The sequence below is a fragment of the Ursus maritimus genome, unplaced genomic scaffold (assembly GCF_017311325.1).
Source record: "Ursus maritimus isolate PB19 unplaced genomic scaffold, ASM1731132v1 scaffold_13, whole genome shotgun sequence".
NCBI lineage: Eukaryota > Metazoa > Chordata > Mammalia > Carnivora > Ursidae > Ursus > Ursus maritimus.
In genome coordinates this window covers 65,274,568-65,296,411 of record NW_024423675.1, presented here as the reverse complement: position 1 = coordinate 65,296,411, position 21,844 = coordinate 65,274,568, and the positions used below count along the sequence as shown (strand labels likewise).

Sequence of the window (21,844 nt, the reverse complement as noted above, 5' to 3'; positions counted from 1 at the left end):
ATAATTATTTTTGATTTGTGTTCTTTATCAAACTGCTTGGCATGAACTTCGTGACATACACTTAGACCCTTTCTGACACATCCTACTCTTTCACTCATTAAACCTTTCCTTCCAGAATCACAGTGTTAAGATTAGTCTTCTACCACAACTAAGTAATCCTCACAATTATTATCTAAACAAGAAATGTTTTAAAACCAGTCAAAACCAACATATTAAATCTGCAAAACAAAATTTTCCTAACCTAAAAAAATGAAACAATCTCTACTGCCCAAGAACCAGCAAACAACAGCTCAAGCATGTTAAAGTGCACACCACACTAGGACTCGAACACGATTGACACTGTCAAGGTCATCCTTCTCAAAATGCTGTAAGTAGAGAATAAAAAAAAAAATTAATCACAGCAGCTGCTTTGTCTACTGCAACCAATTTCCAAGTTAATATCGTTTGCTTTGCATTAAAATTCATTCTGTGTTGATTTATCATGCTAGTTCTGCAGCTTCATTCAATTAAAATAATGTCACAACACAGTCAAAGAAAATCATTTCAAAAAGCCTGAGTTAACTGCAACTTTAAAGGCCAAAAAAGGAAAAGAAAGATGATGAAGAAAAAAAGACATTCATTAACCCCACTGTTTAAGCATAGACCTTCTCTGTGGCTCATCAATTACATTTCTGCCAAGTGGCACGTTAATTTCTAAAGAAGAGGTTAACAACAATCATGTCTAATGCTATTAGTTGCTGCTCACTTTATTTTAAATAGAAAGGATAGACTTTTCACAATGACAAAATATAAAGTAATAGGGCAAATCTTTCCATTAACCTTTTAAGAAATCTACAATTAAAGATAAAACCTTCTGTGACATACCATCAAAACAGGTAACTAATAAAACATGGCTTTCCAAAAGCATTTCAGTGAAACACTTCTAAGAAGTATTAAAGAGCAATTTCTGCTTAAAATTTTATAAAAGTAATTTTAGGGGCGCCTGGGTGGCACAGTCGTTAAGCGTCTGCCTTCGGCTCAGGGCGTGATCCCAGCGTTCTGGGATCCAGCCCCACGTCAGGCTCCTCTGCTAAGAGCCTGCTTCTTCCTCTCCCACTCCCCCTGCTTGTGCTCCCTCTCTCGCTGGCTGTCTCTGTCAAAAAAATAAATAAAAATCTTAAAAAAAAAAAAAAGTAATTTTAAAAAGAACATGTACTTCTTTGCATTGTTTTTTGCATAACACACTGATGATCTTTTTAAATATAGTTTCTGGTATTTCTGAGGTGTAAGACACCTTACAACCTTACATTATATTTCATACGTGACACAGCAGGCAGGAAACACACACACAAATGTGTATTTGTTGGAGTCTTTCTTTTAGCAAATAACAAAAAATATATCAACTCTAATGTAGTCAACAACAGTAAGCCGATCTTATACAAGTATGTTAAGACGAAAGAAGAGTCATGGTATTTTGGCAGTACCACCGGTTTTATTTTAAAACACCAGAATGGGGAGCACCTGGGTGGCTCAGTCAGTTAAACATCTGACTCTTGATTTCGGCTCAGGTCATGATCTTAGGGTTGTGAGATCAAGCCCCAGTTTGAGCTCTAGTGCTGGGCATGGAGCGTGCTTGGGATTCTCTCCCTCTACTCCTACCCAACGCACGTTATCTCCCCCCCCTTAAAAATATATAAATAAAATAAAACGAAACAACATAAAATAAAATACCAGAATGATATTTTGATTTACTGTTTCACTGATTGGCTCTAGACTTGGCACTTAAGGAGAAAATATTAATATAGATTAAATTTGAAAGTTTGGTGTGGGTCTACAGTCATTCACCATGATAGCACAACGTTCTTCCAGTATTCAAAATCGATTATCCAATTCAGCAAAGAAGTTGCTCGTCACTTATGAACAAACGAAGTTTCAACACGTCTTTTGATTTTCACGTTCATCTACTCATTAATGCAAATGCAGAAACCAACCAATATCCATGTCAGAACTATACTCATTTGTCAATTCAAATCATAGGTTTTAGCCAGAGATACAAAGGTTGAGCAAAAATCAATGAAAGCATTGTGTAAAACACATACACATACACATACACACACACACACCCACACACACACCCCAAAAGCAAAAAACAGACTGAATATATCAAAATGTCTTGTGCTTTCTGGGGAGATAAATGTCTTATACCTTTTCCATCTCCATATATATTCTAGATAAGTACCCAGTAAGTCTGCTTATGCTACATAATGATTATTACAGGAACCATTTTATAAACCTTTGATATATTAGACCTTCATAATCATTTTCTGCTACTGGCACAATGCTATGCAAGAAAAGGCATTTACACCAGCAGATGTAAGGGTGGGGGAAATAGTAATTAGTAATAACCAAAATATAAAATTTGTGGCATATAAATTTGTTTAACCAAAATTATAGGAAATCTTCATCTTTTGAGTATAGATATAATTGGGAAAGAAGCTGAAACCACTCTGAAAACAAACTCAGGTTATAAGATAGATGATTATTTTTCTAGAAGCTAATAACAAGTGCATTGGAAAACAAACATTACTTAAGCAATTAAAAATATGAAAGCCAACAAGAGTTTTATGACACAATTTTTGACAGTGTAAAGTCCAAACTCTTACACACAAGGCCCTTTAAAAGGCCTCTAACTACTTTTTAACCTTTGTTTTTGCTGTTACCCCTTATGTTTAGACACATAATTCACTGTTCTATTTTTAAAAATGGCAACTACTTTTTTTTTTTAACGGCAGGTACTTCTCATTTTTCTTTCCTGAAACACCTTTCTTTCTCCTTCCTTCCCTCAAAAAATACCAAATCCTCCTCAACACCCAATATTGAGCTCAAGTATTCCTCCTTCTATGATTTTCTGTATTCTCTGGTTCCTGGAGACCGTTGTTTTCTCCTCCAAAGTGAGGATTTCAGAGCACTGTGTAACCACCACTCTCACTGCCCCTATATCACATGGTATTCAAGGATGTACATACATGCCTCTTGCAGATCATCCCATGAGCCAGAAACCAGTACCTGGTCCTCTCTGTTATATATTTTTTTTATCCACAGTGCCTCACAAAAGATACAGCACACAGATGAAGCTAATATTTATTCAGATTATTGGATAATACAATTTAAAAGCGTTCACAGAAATCATGTAGTGATTTTTCCATTCTCATGGCAAAAAATTAAATCACTAAGTCAGTCATATGCAGCACAGGAACTCTCATACGTTTCAGAAATATCTCAAATGATAAGCTTGACGGACTGATCTCAGGATAAATTCCAAATGACAAAATCAATGATGTCATAGAAACAAAATGTTATTTCCACTTTCCATTTCAATATGGAAGTATCACGGGTCCAATGACTATGTCATTCAGCATTTCCTAGGTGTTGAGAACACTGAAGTATGTTTTATTATGAGTGTTCACTGTGAGCTAGCTTCTATGCTGAGCACTTTATGTGCGTTCAGTCACTTCATCCTCATAACGCTGCTGAAAGACAGTTATCATTATCATTAATATTTAATACATAAGTGGTTACAAAAGTAGCCCCAAACCTAGAACACCTAGATTGCATATCGAGTTTGGACACTTAATCAGTGTAGTATAACACCCCTCTTCTAAAGACCTTAAACTATATATCCTAATCACACCAGAAACTCACATTTAGTTTTCTCATTCTTGTTTAACCATTCAAAATTTTTGGTAAAAAGTTTATAAAAATTCTCTTCAGATTCAAGTTTACTTTCAGAGTTCAACTGTGTTTTTATAATTTCTTCTCCACTTACAGCCCAAAACTTATCATTACTATACCACTGTTACATAACCACACCTTGATATTTTCATGTCTTTTAACTGATTGGTATTACTGCCTTAACAATCATCTTATACATTTTTTTTACCATAACTAAACCTTTTATATGAATGAAAACCTTTATGTGATTATTACTTCATCCACCTATTTCAATGAAAAATACGTGTAACTTCAAAAAAGAGAGAGAGAAAAAAATATGATTATTTGAGTCAAAACCGATTTTACAAGTGTCACTTCAAACCCAGAAGATGAGTCTAGGAGACTAAATATATAGTTCTGACTGCGGATCACAAATACTATCTAAGGCTCTTTGAAATTGACGTAAGTTTTGCTGCATAAGTATTGTATTATCAACCTCATACATTATTTCAAAATTATTAATTCAGCTCTTGAAGTGACCTGCTTTTTTTGGCACAAATTTTAGTCACGTGTGATAACTGTCTTTTATACCACCCTGGTTCAATGTTCCCACATTGTTAAGAACAACAAAGTTTACAGGGACTTTTAATTATTTCTTCTGTTACTATAGTATGTTTTTCATCTGTTACTCTTGATTTCTCTATAATATGAAATTATAAAATCTTGCCCTGTATTCTCTATTTTAAATGAATCGCACCACTAGCAAAGCCCTCTCTCATTCTTAGCCCCCACATATAAAATATATATATTAAAAAATCTTGACGTTTTCACTATTTAATCTATCCCCTATTCTTCTATTTCAACTTCACTGCCTTAGTTCAGGCCCTTGTTACTATATAACAGGATTACGGCTTTAGCAGTACTATGAGGGCAGGGATTACATCTTTTCATATTCTTGCGCCTGGTGCCTAGCACAGGCTACACACAAGTATGAAATAAAAGAATGATGCCAAAATTTTACTGGTTTATACTTAGATCTTTTCAGCTTTCGTTTTTCTAATTACTTTTCAAATTTTCATTTTCTCTTTTGTTTTAATCTGTTAAAATTGCAAATTTATACTGCTTTCAAACAATTTGTAAATAAAAAGGCAAGAAACTAATCAAAGCAATGATTGTTCTCTAAACCCAAAGAATAAAATATAGATACATTTCTTTAAAGCTTAATCAATTCCTTACCAAAAAAAAAAAAATTATCACACCACTATGAAACATGGAGATGGTCAAGGTCATGCTAGGTAGTCTGCTTACCCGATGATACTGTTTTGGGACTTGGAGAAAACAGTTTCCTATGGTAGGTCAAAACTAGATTTCAGGAAGTGCCTAATTTATTTATGAACTATTTGTTTTAAAGGGCTGAATTTATTAAGACATATAATGCTTTCTCAATGAAATAATCAACTGAATTTAGTTCTAAGGCTAGCTGTTGAAATGTTTGATTGCAATGTTCTTAGAGGAAAGTTAAGGCAAGGTTCCATCAAAAACTAGAGTAGTTTTCCACTCAAATTCAAACCAAAAGTTAAGTATAAATGATGTGTTCATTCACTCATAAAATAAATTTAGGTCCTCTACTATAAGCAAGCACTAAGATGGGTGGTCAAGCTCAAGTGGTAGAACCTTCAACTACCCCACAGCCCATTTTGTTTGCTGATTTTGGAGGGAAGAGGGTCAGGATTAGGAAGACTGTGTTAAAGGCTGCTTCACTCAGTTCCAGGGGGCAATGCTATCTCAAGATGGGCCAACAGGGGAAGCACATCTCAACCTTTCCTTTAATATCTAACAGAAACACCTCGATGTTTCTGGAATATGAATAGCTCTGAGAATTACGTTTCTCTCTGGATTTTTTATCACATTCCTTTGGTTATTTCAGGGACAATCTTAGAGATATGGAGATTAGATTACCAATTATAAGGTACCCAACTGATTGATAAGTCTCTTATAACAATGATTTGACCAGATCAGATCCTAATAAACTCTTTTTGGATAAGATAAATCGCAGACAAAACTTTTTATCTCAGGTGGGCCTGGAAAACACTGGCTTACAAGTAATACTCCCCTAAAAACAAACTCTGTTTTCTAATCTATTCTTCTGAATACTAGTTCTTTTTAAATATTAAAATATATTACCTAAATAAAGCTTTAAATTTTAAGACTCTGAGAAGGCTTATTACTTTTAAAATTGTTTAACTTTGAGAAAAACCTGAGCTGAACAAAATTTATTGTTTTCAGAGTGTCTTAAAATCCTTTTTGGAATAACTTCTATTAACATCCTAAGAAATTTAATATAGCTCAGACCATAAAAACCCTATTAAATATTTGATACACAGCAGGAAATAAAAAGGAAACTTCCAAACCAAAACCAAAAAGATAAAAGTCATGAAATTGACCCTCACTAAATTATCTATTTAAAGTTCAAAGTCAACTGTAATAGTTTCTCTACCTAAATCTTAAAGATATGCTCAACTTTATCAACTGGTACTGCCAAATTAAAAACCTCAACAGATTAATATATAATCTGAAACACTTCACAACTCTATTCAATATATACCAACATTCCTAAATATCAACAATCATTAATAGTTTCACATGTAAACTATCAGAGAGATATATAGATCTTACTTTTAATGTTTTATATTTTCACTCATAATTATGATCATATATAGGCAAAAATTAAGCCTTAACCTAAGTAATGAAAATGGAGACTTTGCAGATTATTAAATTTTGATTTAATGTCCATTTGTTTCTCAGAAGAACAAAGGCAAAAGTAGTTTATATGAACATTCTTGAAGACTCTTAATTAATTCTTTCAACAAATAAGGAAGCCACAATAGTCAAAGGAGCAAAGGTCTAATGAAAGATAACTGCACTGACCCCTGTTCTCCTCATAACCCATCCCAAACAAATGATAGCTTAACAGCCAATCTGCAGGAGACAACCTTGAGAAATAGGAAAATCAACAATCTTATACTACATACTAAATCAGAAGCTATGACCAGCCAAATTCAGGAAAACTAAATTGAAAGGGAACTTAAAACTCTTGCTCTACCATTAACATAAATCATTATTATGAGACTACAGGAAGTGATGAGTAATATAACCTATGTTGTATGAGTAATATAAACCTATATTATTAATTACAGTTCCAGGCTGGGATCCTTGTTGGAAAAAATATTTGAAAATGCATTTATCCAGGGCACCTGGGTGGCACAGCGGTTAAGCGTCTGCCTTTGGCTCAGGGCGTGATCCCGGAGTTCTGGGATTGAGCCCCACGTCAGGCTCGTCCGCTATGAGCCTGCTTCTTCCTCTCCCACTCCCCCTGCTTGTGTTCCCTCTCTCGCTGGCTGTCTCTATCTCTGTCGAATAAATAAATAAAATCTTAAAAAAAAAAAAAAGAAAAGAAAATGCATTTATCCATCTTACAAACCTTTGAAAACTGTCATCACGATAACCTACACCCAAGACATACCTTTCAAAGCTACAATCATTCAAAAAAAAGAAAAGAAAAGAAAAGAAAAAAACAACAAACACATTTTAAAAACATAAGAAAATCAGGGGCGCCTGGGTGGCTCAGTCTTGTTAAGCGTCTGCCTTCGGCTCAGGACATGATTCCGGAGTCCTGGGATCGAGCCCCACATCAGGCTCCTCTGCTGGGAGCCTGCTTCTTCCTCTCCCACTCCCCCTGCCTGTGTTCCCTCTCTCGTTGGCCATCTCTCTATCAAATAAATAAATAAAATCTTTAAAAAATTAAAAAAAAAAAGAAAATCAGAGTTATCTGCATATTAAATATCTAGAGAAAGTTTCACTATAATTTCATATCACATCCCAAGCAAAGAGTTTAGCAATCTAATCTGTTCATGTAGGTAATACACGACTAATATCCCTAACAGCTAGACCTTGATAATATTTGGAACTCATCTACCAGATCCTATAAAACAATTTCTCACAACTCAAAATGGAATAAGTAGGCAAATTTAATGACAGAATTATTATTGACTTATTGAAACATAACATCTTCTATTTATAACCATCAGAGTTAACTTCATTCACATGCTGCTTTATAAGATCTCCATGGATTCAAACAAGTCCTTAATAACTTAACCAGCCAAATTAGTAGTCTGATGGCCTATGTGTAACTTTAATCTTCTTCATGTCTGTCACTTTATGAATGCATGATAAACTTACATATTCTTACATTATGTAATGCAATACATTTTATCTTTCATTCAAGACTGTGGGCTCCTTCAAGGATAGGAATGTTTTTTCATGTTCATGATCACAAGAACCATACTGAGTACAGTATCAGATGCCATACATTTGTTACCTTTATTCTTCCAAACAATTTTATGAGATGGACCTTATAATTTAATGAACAAGGATGTTTCTAAAAAGTTAACATGTGCTCAAAGCCCATGTAAAAGTACAGACTATTTTTCAGCAAATATTTATTCCAGTCCCCTTCTCACTGTAGAGTGAGTGACTTGTCAATGCAGTTTCTTAATTTCAGTGCTACTGACATCTAGGATAGGATAATCACTTGTTGTGGAGGGGCTGCCCTGTTCATTTAAGGCATATCCCTGGCATTTACCTACTAGATGTCACCAGTACCTCCTCCCCTTGTAGTTTTGCCAACCCAATATATCTCCAGATATTATCAAATTTTGAGAGGGGCAAAATCAACCACAGTTGACAATCACTGGGCTAATGGACTGTTAGCAGATGGGAGTAGAGGACTTACAGGTGCTTAAGCAATCTGGCTTGGCTCTGGTACTCCAGTGACCTGCCATAAGAAGAGCATGCTCCTAGTAGCTGCTGCTCCTCTGGACTGAGCCCAGCAAGAGCACAAAGATCTGAACCCACCTGCAGCTGGCCTAGGTCAAGTTCAGCTAAGCCCAATCAGCAGAATCTCAGCCACCATACAGTAAAGGCAGAAGAGCACAAAAACCAATGCTTGTTATTTTAAGCCAGTAAGTTTTAGAGTAGCTTAGTACGGAGTTTATGGCAATTGTTGACAAATACAGCCATAAAGCAGTAAAGCCAAGATTCAAAACTGAGGCCTGTCTGGCTCAAAAACCCACTATTATCCAAATATGTCAAAGAGTTTTCTCAACAGAGTTAATATCCCCATCTCCAGGATGTGCTTGGTACACAGCAGAGATGTAGTAAAAGTCTGCTTTGTTAATAAATATAAATACTGAATGTGAATTTTGAAGAAATTTTCAGTTCATTTTCAATGTGCTAACTCTTATTACCTTCCCATTCCCACATCATTAAGCCACTGATTCAAAAACATTGTGAAGGACATTATACCACACTACCTCATTTCTCAAATACTAAATCTAAAATTTTCTTCTCCTATAAGTCCCAGAGCCATACACAACCAAGTCCAAAACAATACCTCCAAATTAACACTTTTATAAAAGAAGTTGCTATGTGCAAATGCAAAGGACAAGTTTAAAAGTTTAGCAGTATTTGAAAGAGTGAAGCCTTCACACAGATAAGCACAACAAATATTTGTTGTACATCTATCACTTACCAGACACCATTCTAGGCACTGAGGACACAAAAAGAGACAAAATCTCCATCCTCATGGACCATGCATTCTGGTTAACATCTACACAGTGTTATAGCATTTTCCAAGTGCTTTACGTGGATTAACTCACTTATAACTCCTCATATACCTGTGAGAGACTTACTATCTCCTTAGAAAAGTGAGGAAATGGAGAACCATAAATGACAAGTAATTCATCCAAAGTCACAAAGTAAGTTGGCAGAGCCAGCCAAGGGTCTGGGTTTGCGTCCATACTTTTAACTATTATGTCACATGCCCCTTCAAAGCTCTAATAATAATATAAGCAGGGACACCTGGGTGGCACAGTCAGTTGAGCGTCTGACTCTTGGTTTCAGCTCAGGTGGTGATCTCAGGGTCATGAGACTGAGCCAGATGTTGGACTCCGTGCTCAGTGCAAGTCAGCTTGGGATTCTCTCCCTTCCCCTACCCCACACTCTCCACCAGGCTCACATGCACATGCTCTCTCTTGCTCTCTCAAATAAATATAAAATAATAATATAAATATAAAATAATATAAATATAAAATATAAAATAATAAATATAAAATAATATAACTCCTGTTGAGTCAAACAGGATGAATTCACTCACAAAATCAAACCTGAGATCATGACCTGAGCCAAAATCAAGAGTCAGACACTTAATTTTGACTGAGCTACCCAGGCACTCCAATTAACTTAATTCTTGTAACAGAATTCTTGTATTAAATATAATTAAATTCCTGTAACAGAGTTAAAATTATTAAAAAAAATTATCTGGAGAACCACAATGGTTTTAAATCCATATCAATCCTCTTATGAATTATAACTAAATTTCTCATTTAAAAAGCTTCGTTAAAATAGATGTTGTTGGGTGCCAAAAGTCATCCACAACTCATACACCCACCTGCCTATTTGATATGCCCACACCTGGACATCTGACTTCAAACTCAACACCTCTACATCAGAACTTCTGAATCCCCACCTGCCCAATGGGCTCCTGCCTCAGTCTTTCTAGCTCAGGAACTGGTGATTCTGTTACTCCAACTGATCAAACAAAACCTTTGAGTTATTCCTGACATTCCCTCACACTCCATACCCAATCTATCGGCAAATGCTACTGGCCCTAAGTTAACAATCTCTGCAGGATCCAAGAATTTCTAAGTCCTCTTGTTGAAGTTTCCTCTTCTGCCCCCTAAGCTGATGTCCCTGTTCTCACCATTCCCCACAGCAGCCAGAATGAATCTATTAAAAACCCAACTCAGCCCATGTCACTCCTTGGCTCAAAACATCTGAATGGCTTCCCACTTCACTCAGAATAATATCTGAAATCCCTACTTGGATTCACAACCCCTACATGATACGGCCCCTCTGCTAACTCTCTAATCTTGCATCTTACCACACTTCCCAAGCGCACTCATGCCTCAGGCATTGCACATATGCTGTTCACTGTGCCTGGAATGTTGCTTCCAAAAGAAAATTTTCAGGCCTTCCTCCCCATCACGTCAGTCATGTCTCTGCATTCCTCCATCTTATAAGAGATATTTTTACTATAAATACACAGTCATCATTTACATGCTTAGCCCACCATATATTTTTCCATAGTACTGACTGCACTTAAATATTCATTTGTTTATTGTCCATCTCTGCCACTGGAATGTCTGCTCCACAAGAGAAGAGGCATTGTTTAATTCACCACTATACTTGCCTCCTGGAACAATGCTTGGCAAAACAACCACCTGTTAGCCCCGCTTATTCTGATGATAAACAAGAGCAGTGCTCCTCAAACTTTTGCATGCATCAGAATTACCTACAGCACCTGGAAGGCAGATTGTTAGGCCTCAGCTCTAGAGTTTCTGATTCAGCTAGTCTGGGGTAGGGCTTGAACATTTACAAATTCCCAGAAGGCATGGATACTATAGTCCTGAGACCACATTTTGAGATTCACTGACCTAGACAATGTTACACCGCAAATAGTTGTCAGCAACAGGAGCTGACCATGGCAATGAATTCCAACTGATGGAAGAAAGACAGGAATAGAGTGACAAGTTATCTCCTACTGGACCCACCCTATGAAATATATCTCTTCTCACTTTGAGGATTATATCAAACATGTCTTTTAAATAATGCAATATAAATATCACCTTCTCCAAATGAGATTTTCTCCAGAAGAATGGGGACCAGGAAGATGAAGGTTATTTTCTCTAACAAGGTCTTATGATCTTACATATTCTGCGGTAATGACTAGTGCTGAAACTTTATCCTTTAGAGTTTAAACAAGCAGATGAGAAAGTTGATATCCTTTAGGAGATACTGAAACACCAAACAGCAGTAGATACCAACTGGGATAGCTGCCAAATCCTAACTTCCCATCTCTAGGAATCATTCCAGTCATCGAGGGTGGGACCACAGTAATCATGTCTAGGTTATATTAGTTAACCTCCCATCTTTAATCATGGTAAATTGGTCCAAAACACATTTTCTCTCCTAAGAACCTGAAGTTTGAAGATAAAAGTCTGGGCACGGAAACCAAATTATGTTAAAAGCAAGGGTCTCCAAGAGAAAGTCTGAATTCCTAGTGCTGAGGTTCTCAAAGGACCCTGGCCCCTCTCTTACAGGAGGCTTTGTTCTCCAGCCATTTCTTTTAATCTTCTGATACCCAATTACCTTCCAACAAACTCTTTGCCTACATTATCCAGAACTGTTTATATACGTGCAACCAAAAATACTTACAAAGTAAATGTATTAGCCTTAAAGAAAATTGTATTAGAAATGCAACTTGTGAAATGTCAAAGCTTTTTTCCATTAATCCAACTTTTTCCATCTTTAGACAAGTAGAGGGTCCATCTAATCAATAGAGTCGACGTCACATTTTGATCTTACAATACCAACTCCTTCTTGCAGAATAGTTTTTGCTTTCAGAATAGTTCCCTGAAACCTAGCAAAATACCAACAGTTTGCCTTCACGTACTCAAAAGGCACTGGAGCCAATTACGTACAAATATTATGCATATTGGGAGTACATGGTAAATAACCATAAAAAAAGGTTCTTAAGTACCTTATATTCCAATGGAAAGAAATAGAAAAATAAATTAAAACACAACAAATAGCAAGTGCTCCTCAGAAAAACGGAGAGAGTTATGTGAAACAATGAATAACCAGATTGTCTGAGATAAAATAGAGAGGGGAGGCTTCTCTGAGTTAACATTTCAGCTAAAATCTTAACCACAAAAAGAAGCCAGCCAGTGTGCAGCTAACATAAACATATTTAGGCTGGGAATAGACCTGACTTGTTCTAACAGCCAATGTGACTATAGTGTATTGAGGAAGAGGGAAAATCACTTAAGATGAGGTCAGAGAGACAGAAAGAACCATATGACACAGGGCTTTGTAACAAACACAAAGAGTTTGGAGCCAATGATAAATTAAGTGGCACAGGACAAGGAGGCTACTTGCAATGAGATGTTTATGGAGAACAGTTGAGCAAGAAACAAGAATGAAAAAGACAAAATATAAAAATTATGGACAGTGGTTATCATAAAAATTCTGGAGCTGAAATGAAGCTTAGCTGTCACATAGTCCAACTTCTCATTTTACTGAAAGGATGACATAGCCCAGGCTGTGGTTTCTCTGAGGTCAGATTAAAGATGAGTAGAGAATTGTAATCTGGTGCTCTCTGCGACATTCAGGCCAAACCTCTTTCCATAATTCTGGCCTCAATGTGAAATCTAGAACCAAGTCTTTACCATGTACATTTCCAAAAGTGACACAGCAGCAATTAAATGAAAACATATCTAAAAATTTTTAATTGTCCACACCAAATTAATCATTCTTCTAGTCCCTCACATGACATTTTTTTAAAGCAGTTGACAATGGTTAAGTATTTATCACCAGATACATCCCTTCCCCAAGTATGTGAAGCAGAAAAAAATTGAATAAGACAACAAAATATACTTACATCTGGATATTCTTTTACAGGCACATAAAGTTTCTCTTGTAACTGAACAATAGGTCCCACAGCATCAGGCAATTCTGCACTCCTTTTCTCTGTACTGCCATTTAATGTGTCATTGTACATGTCTTTCCGTACTCTGCTAATTTCTGTTAAAAGTAAAAATTTTAAATGTGTTAGACAAAAAAATATTCTTGCTAGTCAAGGGAAAAAAAACAGAAGGTAGGGTAGGGTTTCATTGATAGTGTTAAAGAGTAAAGAATTATTAACCTATTCTACCATTGCCTGGATTAAGTCTATGTTTAAGAGGACTATAGCCTTAATTTCTACCAGAAATCAAATTTATACCATCCAAACAATATATTTTATTTTTTTAAAGATTTATTTTTTATTTTAGAGAGTGAGCAAGCGCACTGTGGGGGGAAGGGACAGGCAAAGGGAGAGAGTCCCAAGCAGCCTCTGCGCTGAGCATGGAGCCCAACTACGAGCTGGATCTCAAAACCCTGAGAACATAACCTGACCTGAAACCAAGAGTCAGACGGTGAACTGACTGCACCACCCAGGCGCCCCTATATTTTATTTAAATTAACTGCAGAGCCCAAGCTCTTACCCTCTTTAATATACCTGTAATTTTACTTAATTTCTCCATGCTAAAATGAGGTCAGTCATTCCAAATAAGAGCTTTAATCAAATAAGAATGCCTATCAGACAAAACTAATAACAAAGGCTCTTTTATACTTCAGAACCAATCTGTCTGAATGAGATTTTAAACTGGATTACTTCCTTAGCTATTTTAGGTATCTCTGGAATATCCAAACAGATGTCCAATAGATAACACAGATTTTAAGTTCAGCAGAAGTCTGAGTTTGATACACAAGTATGTTAGTCAAAGCTTCTGAGGCTATAGTGGGTAGCAGAATCTCACAGAAAAGATGTCTTAGAGAGGATAGAGGGAGAAAAGAGGACTGAATGAATCCTAGAAAAAGCAACATTTAAGGAATAAAGTAAAGAAGATCCAAACCATGAAGAAATGAAGGTGGACAGCAGAAATAGGAAAGAGAGGTGTCAAAGAAGCTGAAGCATGAAAGAACCAAGAACAGTGTCAAATACCACAAAAGTATGGTAAGGTAAAGAGAAAAAGAAGGTATCTTGGATTTGACCACTAAGCCACTGGTGATCAGAGAAGTTTCAAGGAAAAGATGGTTTAGAGAGATCAAACCACACCGGGTTAATGAATGAAATATAAGAAGAAAAGCAAGTACCTAAAGTCAATGACCTTTTAAAAAATTATTACGACAGTTCCCAGGTATATAAATGCACTTCTTACAAGAAAAAATATGAGAAATCCAATGAATCAAGACTTGCACAAAGAAATCGATTAATTCTTTCAAGAATTCTTTATTAAGCTTCCACAATATGTTAGAGGATAGACCCCTGTCCATTAGAACATACTGTCTAAAAAGGGCTATCATTACTAAATAAGCTGGATGCCTCTTCATCTCTCCATGCTGCAGATTACATTCTCCTTGGGGAAAAGGCTTCTGTCCATTAGTATTTAAAAGTAAAATGCCTTTTATTTTTATCATGTATTTTGACTGCCTTCCAAACATGGAATTTCAATCTACTGCTATTAAGGAACTATGAAATATAAACACACACTTTAATTTTCTTAACTAGTTATTTATATCACTTTGCTAAATAAAACCCAACACAGTGAAAAGTCATGATCAAAGGTGTTCTTACCCAGTTAGTCTTAAATCAGTGAAAATACTGTATTACAATACATTTTCTGCTTCAACGATGGCAACATTCATTTTATAACACGTCTTATCTCTTAAATAACAATTTGCTTGTCAAAGCTTACCAAATGTGCATCTCTGAATAGCAAATGAAATTTTTAAAAAACCAAAAGGTTCCTTAGATTTAACTACATTATGAAGGCAAGACTTCATTAAGTTCTTTTTAATACTACTTAGTTTCATAACAAAATCCGTCCTAAACATGTCCAGTATCAAACTAGTGTTTATTTTACATTAGCATGCGACAGCAATTCTCCAATCAAGTTTTCAACCACCAAATAATAAACATAAATAACTGTTTACATAATTACATAATTACAGCAAGTAATTAACCAAAGGACATTATGGAAATTTAATTAAAATTATGCATATATCCTTTAGTCCAGGTCTCTATATAAAAGCACTTTCAATACTAATTTATTACATTTAAATCTCCTCATTAAACTGCCTAATTCTTATGATATTAATAATGCCGATATAAAAATCCTGACAATAGCATAAAGGAAAACTATAGATAAAATCTGCTTATAAATACAGAAGCAAACATATTAAATAAATAGCCTCCACCAGCATATCAAGTGAATAATGCACCAACGCAGTGGAATTTATACCATGAATGCAAGAGTTTGATATTAAAAAATGTATAAGCAGAGCAATACAAAAGAATAAAAAAGAAAACAATGTAAACAGGTTGTAAACAAGTTTATCGAACTTAGAAAAACCAAGAGAATTATAAGAAAATTCAGATGACTAAATTAAAAAATATATAGATACAACACTAATCAATGACCTTCACATACCCACTTAGATGATAAAACAGAAGATATATTTACCATTTAAATTGTATTTCTATAAATATTTGTGTGATTCTCAGATTAATAACTGAAAGTTCTGTGAGATTCTGCTACCCACTATAGCCTCAGCTCCTAGAACAGTGCCTTAAACACGGTGGGCCCTCTGTTAATTCTCAGTGGACTGGACATATGGGTGGGTAAATGAGCTAGGTTCTAAGGCATTAAAGTTAAACAAGTCATGGTTTCAAGCTTTCAAAGAAGTTAGTTTTATATGGGATATATATAAACAAATAGATACTTTAAAGTAGAAGAGTAAAAGGTATAGATTAGAGATGGTGGTAGCACAAAGCAAGACCATCAACTCTGCCACAGGTGGTTAAGGTCAAGAAAGAAGTCAAGAGGAAAGAAACTCTGACCTTTGTTTTCGAATGACAGTATGTGAGGCAAAGGTAGAATGTAATTATAAATTCTACTTTAAGGATAAAAATTCTTTCTACCATGTTTCTTTCAGTCTGATATGTCACTCAATTTAATAATACAAATTATAAACAACACTGTACTGATGGGAATGAAAAGATGACCAAGTCCTAGTTCTCAAAGATCTTACAATCTTAGTCATGGTGGGGGTCTGACCAGCTGAGTACTACCTTTATCAACAGCACCTTTCTAACCAGGAAATCACTAGCAATACTCAAGTCAAAACAAGTTCTGGGGCGCCTGGCTGGCTTAGTTGATAGAACGCACAACTCTTGATCTCGGGGTCTTAAATTCAAGCCCCACGTTGGGTGTAAAGATTACTTAAAAAAATAAATCTTAAAAAAAAGTTCTGATTCCAGGTTTAACAGTAACTGTTTGTGTGATTTTAGGTAGTCTCTTACTTAACCTCTCTGCACCTGTACCTCATTATAATTAGAGGTTGCTTACTGAATGACTCAACTAAATCCATTGTTTTCCAACCTCAGTATGCAAGGACTCCATTTATTATTTTCTCCCCTAACTCCACATTTTATTTTTTTATTTTTAATTTTTTTTTAAAGATTTTATTTATTTATTTGACAGAGATAGACAGCGAGAGAGGGAACACAGCAAGGGGAGCGTGAGAGGGAGAAGCAGGCTTCCTGCCGAGCAGGGAGCCTGATGCCAGGGAGCCCAATGCGGGGCTCAATCCCAGGACCCTGGGATCATGACCTGAGCCAAAGGCAGACGCTTAAAGGCTGAGCCACCCAGGCGCCCCTTCCCTAACCCCACATTTTAAAAAGTTCTGTCTCCAAAGCTTGTAGTACGTAAGTCCTGGCAATCAGAGGTTTTTGTTAATGTTATACCATCAAGTTTATCTAATCAATGGTCAAAATATTACAGACATTTGTCATGGGTATGGGTAGTGTTTAGTTCCTTTGTAACTGGTGGATTTACAAGTGTTCATTTATGAAACACAGAAGTGCTTCATAATTAATATATTTTATACAGCTGACCCTTGAACAACACAGTCTGTACTACACGGGTTCACTTACATCCAGATTTTTTTTTGATAAATACAGTATAGTACTGTCAACATATTTTCTCTTCCCTAAGATTTTCTTATTTTTTTCTCTCTAGCTAACTTTTATTTTAAGAATACAGTATATAATACATATGGCATACAAAATATGTGTTAATTGACTGTTTATATTATTGGTAAGGCTTCCAGTCCACAGCAGACTATTAGTAGTTAAGGTTTTGGGGAATCAAAAGTTATACATGGATTTTTGACCATGAGGGGAGTCAGTGCCCCAACTCCATGCACTGTTCAAGTCAACTATATAAACTTTTGTATCAAACATTGCATGATAATGCTCAAATGTCTCATCTCCACACTAACCTTTGTCAACCTACAAGAGTAGTTCAGAGGATTAAAAGTTCAGAACCATTTGTTTAATCACCTAGTATAAAACTTACCACTACAATAACCCCAAAATCCCCACTATCAGGACAACTTGTTTTAGACATCTCTCAAGTTATTAAAGTTTACAAATTTTACTGAATCAAAATCACTCCGAAAATTTCTCCCATTTCCCCCCCACTCAACACTGCAAAGGTCATAAAATAGATCCAAAGCCTTGTTCCTATGACAAAAATACTTAAAACAGTTCTATATGTAAGTATCCTCTTCTTTGAGTTATATAATAACATGGTTTTATACCCTCTCACTCATTTAGACACACTTCATTTATCTATGCCCTTTAAAATGGAAATCCTGTACCACGCACATCCTTCCCTGACAAATAAGGAGAATGCAGACAGGCTGCTTACCTCCAGTCCCAAACACTCCAAGTCCACAGTGTGTTGAAGAACCTTTCCTTCTTTGATGAGCATTTCATCTGACTCAAATGTTGGTGGTGCTAAGCCAAGTTTCCACCATTCCATACTTCCACAACTGTTTGTTTAGACACCGATACAATAGGTGATTTAAATTTTTTTCCTGGTTGTTTTCTACTAGACAAATCCCTTCAGACCATTAATCTATCAGCTGACATCCTTTCGGGGTGACTATTCTAAGTCAAGCATCCAACTAACTGCAGTTTCATAGTGCACACATTTCCGCAGCTTGCATAAGGCACACCTTATCAAACAACTGATGAAATCTCAAGACACACTAGGATCCAAACCCCCATTTGGATCCACTAGTTTAAAACAGGAAATAATCTGTTTTGGATTCCAGGTTGTATCATCAAGTTTAGAATACAAACCTTTCAGCTTTGGAGAGTATTCATTCACCTTTCCAGCATTCAGGGTCCTCTCATTTTCCATGTTTTCTAGAATTGATATATGGTAATGATATTTTTTCAGATTTCCATATCCTGAAAACTACTTTTGTTTTAAGACTGAAAACTTGTTTCTGTCATACTACTTACTGTCTCCTCACATTCCTCTGTTTTAACAATCTTGATTTTTCCCTTTTCCAAACTAAAACTCGATTATCAGTGAATTTTGCTCTTAAGAGGGAAAATAGTCACTGCACAGTTCTCTTCTATGTGACCTGTTAATATTACATCACCTTTTTCCCTAATTTACCTAACTCACGAAAAACTAAAAGCTTTGCTTTAACATCATACTTAACATTTCACAAGGCTCAATACATTTTTGCCTTTGGCTCTTTATCACCACTACTCTTTTTATATCTGAATTACTGTATGTGCATCCCACCCTCTGACACCTTAAAATTTTGCACATTTTTTAAAAATCTGTATTGGGTTAACTAACATTATCAACCTCTCTGTGGAAAAGCAAAATATCAGAAATAAGGATAACTTGAAGAACTATTAGAGAACAGAAAAATAAAGGCTGAGAAATCTAAATTATAAAATTAAATAGTTATTTCCCAAGACAGACAGATAGATAATGGCTATGTATAAATTCAATACTGCAATGTTGGAAGACTGGATAAAGACTAGAATATAACCCTATTTTACTGACTGATTTAGAATTTTTTCAACAAACTTAAACCAAGAAAATAAAAATTAGGAAATGAAATATAAAAAATATTTGCTGGCTCAGTAGTACACAAAAAAGCTATTAATGATATACAAATAATAAAATATAAAAGTATAATGCATGAAAAATTATTTTCAGGATTTTAACAATACAAATTAAAAGACAACTTTTTAAAACACTAAAAACATTTTCATATAAAACACATTTTATATCCGGTGTTGTGGTAGCTAATTCCAATTGTTCAATCAGTTTGCTGCTGTTATAGACCTATACATTTTATTTGGGCAGCTATTTGCTTTTTCTTTGAGCCTTACATTTAAAATCCAACAAAAAAATTATCTTATCATTATAATACAGCTGGACCTAAAATAAAGAAATGAAAATGTTACACTGTCATTTGACCATTACTGCCTCATTTTTAAAATTAATGTTTTCCATTAATTTATTCAGTGAAGAGCCACTTATTTATAAAAATATATGCTTTGATGTACATAGTAAAAATTTTATAAGTGAAGTTAAAATGACAGCTTTCATCATTTTAATTGAACTTTAAATAGGCTCTATGATTTCCTCACTATCTGCTGGACACTAATCAGGCAAAGGAACATAAAAAACAAAGGAAGATTTTAGTTACTTTAGGTCTTAATTAACAAATTCCTAGTTTCTATTTACATGAAACTTAATAAATCTTAAAACAATAATATTAGGAGTCTATTTATAACCAAACACCACTTTAGGCGATGGCTGTTACGTACTTAGAGAAAACAAAGATCTCTTCTGTAAAAAGTAACTGCTAATTCAGGTTTTACTAAATACAGGGAAAGTTTTGAAGATATTTTGAGGAGAGCAAAAATAATATAACTTCACTGTACTTATTTTAAAAAGCCATACCCACTAGGTACAGAAAGCAAATGATTTAAAATACAGGTTAGTAGCGACTACACATTTAGTAAAATGTGTTTAGCTTACTTGAATAACCAAATAAATCTGATTTAATTTTGAGGAAACTGCTTGGAAACTGGCAAAAAAAAGAAAAAAAAAAAAAAAGGAAAATTAAGCTATCCATAATTCTCTAATGGGACCTGACTTGGGAGGTTAAACTCACAACCATAAGCAAAAAAAGAAAAACAACAAAATTAGGTTTAACATCATAGCTCTCCTTTGAATTGCTTTGGCAATTTAATTAACAATTGTGTAGCGTTGTGGATAAATTTCACATAAAAACATGAAATAGCAAAGGTCTTATAAAAATGTCTATCCTAGTTCCATAATTGCTCTCAGCAGCAGTTTTTTTTTATCATGGAAGGCATTTAACAGTAGCTGCACCTCCCTGGAAAAGCTCTTTCAAAGGCTACAGAAAATAATATCTATTATATGATTCAATTTATACATGTATTTTTCGATAGACACACAGAAGTCAAAAAAAGGATATAACTATTAACAGTAATCATCTCTGGAAGATGGATTTACAGGGACTATTTGGCTTTCACATTAGATTCGTGTAAGAATTTTTTTTTTTTTTACTTTTGTAAAATAGTGAAGATATTTTCATTAGGATGTTACGAAGTACTTTAAGTCAAAATGTTGTATATGATACTGGATTCCCTATATAAAATTATAAGGATTAAGTCACTGACTCCCAACTAAAAAAAACTACAAAGACCTGTTTAACACGGGCATCTTCCACCATACTAAAATACTTTATACATGAATTATTACCTGATTCTCACCATAATGTGAACTAGATACAATACCAACTTTATGAAAGAAACAAAGGAAAAAAAGTAGTACTCAGAAATTTAAGAATTTGGTCCAGTGTCACAGCAAGACCAACCACCTTTTATTTAGAGTTTCACAAAGGACTTTCCAGAATAAGAAGCCCTTAAAACTTACTTTAGGGGACGGTAATTAGAAAATGGAAAATAGGAAAATGGAACAAACCAGATTTTAGTTTATTACCAGCCGTGCTCTAACAAGTTCAGTCCACTGTTTTACTACTGACTGCAAAAATGACTACAGCCCTCCTCTTTTCATGCTAACAGAACACAGCTTCAGTGGGTGAAATCTAGGCGTAGGTGCCTGGAAAAGTGACAAATCTGAATGAATGAATGCATGCTGTTGTCATACAAAGAAGGCAAAACAGGCCATTACAAAGAACAGAATGGGGGAAAGCATTTTTTTAAGTGAATAAAAACCAATAATTTAATTGGACTAGGCATCCTTTCTCATTTAAATTGGATTCTGTTTAGAGGTCATTTTAAACCTGGTTAGTTTTATATATGTCAAGGCTTTTTTAAGAAAAATATTGCCTTCTGGTCATTTAGTTTTTTAAAATACATAGGGGAAACCAATCCTTATCTCTAATATAATATCCACTGTATTAAAATGTAAATCTGAAGGTAAAGAAACCTAGTTAAGAAACACCATTAATGAAGATCTGAAGAAGATGCAACCATAAACCAGCAGATGCTACTGGGATCCAGGTAAAAAGTAATACTTGAGAATCCAGCAATTCTTATTAATAACTCTTTTCCCAA

The 21,844-nt window shown here is 35.0% G+C and overlaps 1 protein-coding gene across 6 annotated transcripts in view; it reads right to left on the bottom strand.

Annotated features, from left to right (window-relative positions):
• The window catches only part of QKI (QKI, KH domain containing RNA binding), a 155,855-nt gene that overhangs the window by 104,511 nt on the left and 29,500 nt on the right, over positions 1-21,844 (bottom strand). For all 6 annotated transcript variants that reach the window (XM_040628042.1, XM_040628041.1, XM_040628040.1 and 3 more), the window contains exon 2: positions 13,250-13,392. In XM_040628042.1, the coding sequence (XP_040483976.1) occupies positions 13,250-13,392 (143 nt within the window). The remainder of the gene's footprint in view (positions 1-13,249; positions 13,393-21,844) is intronic.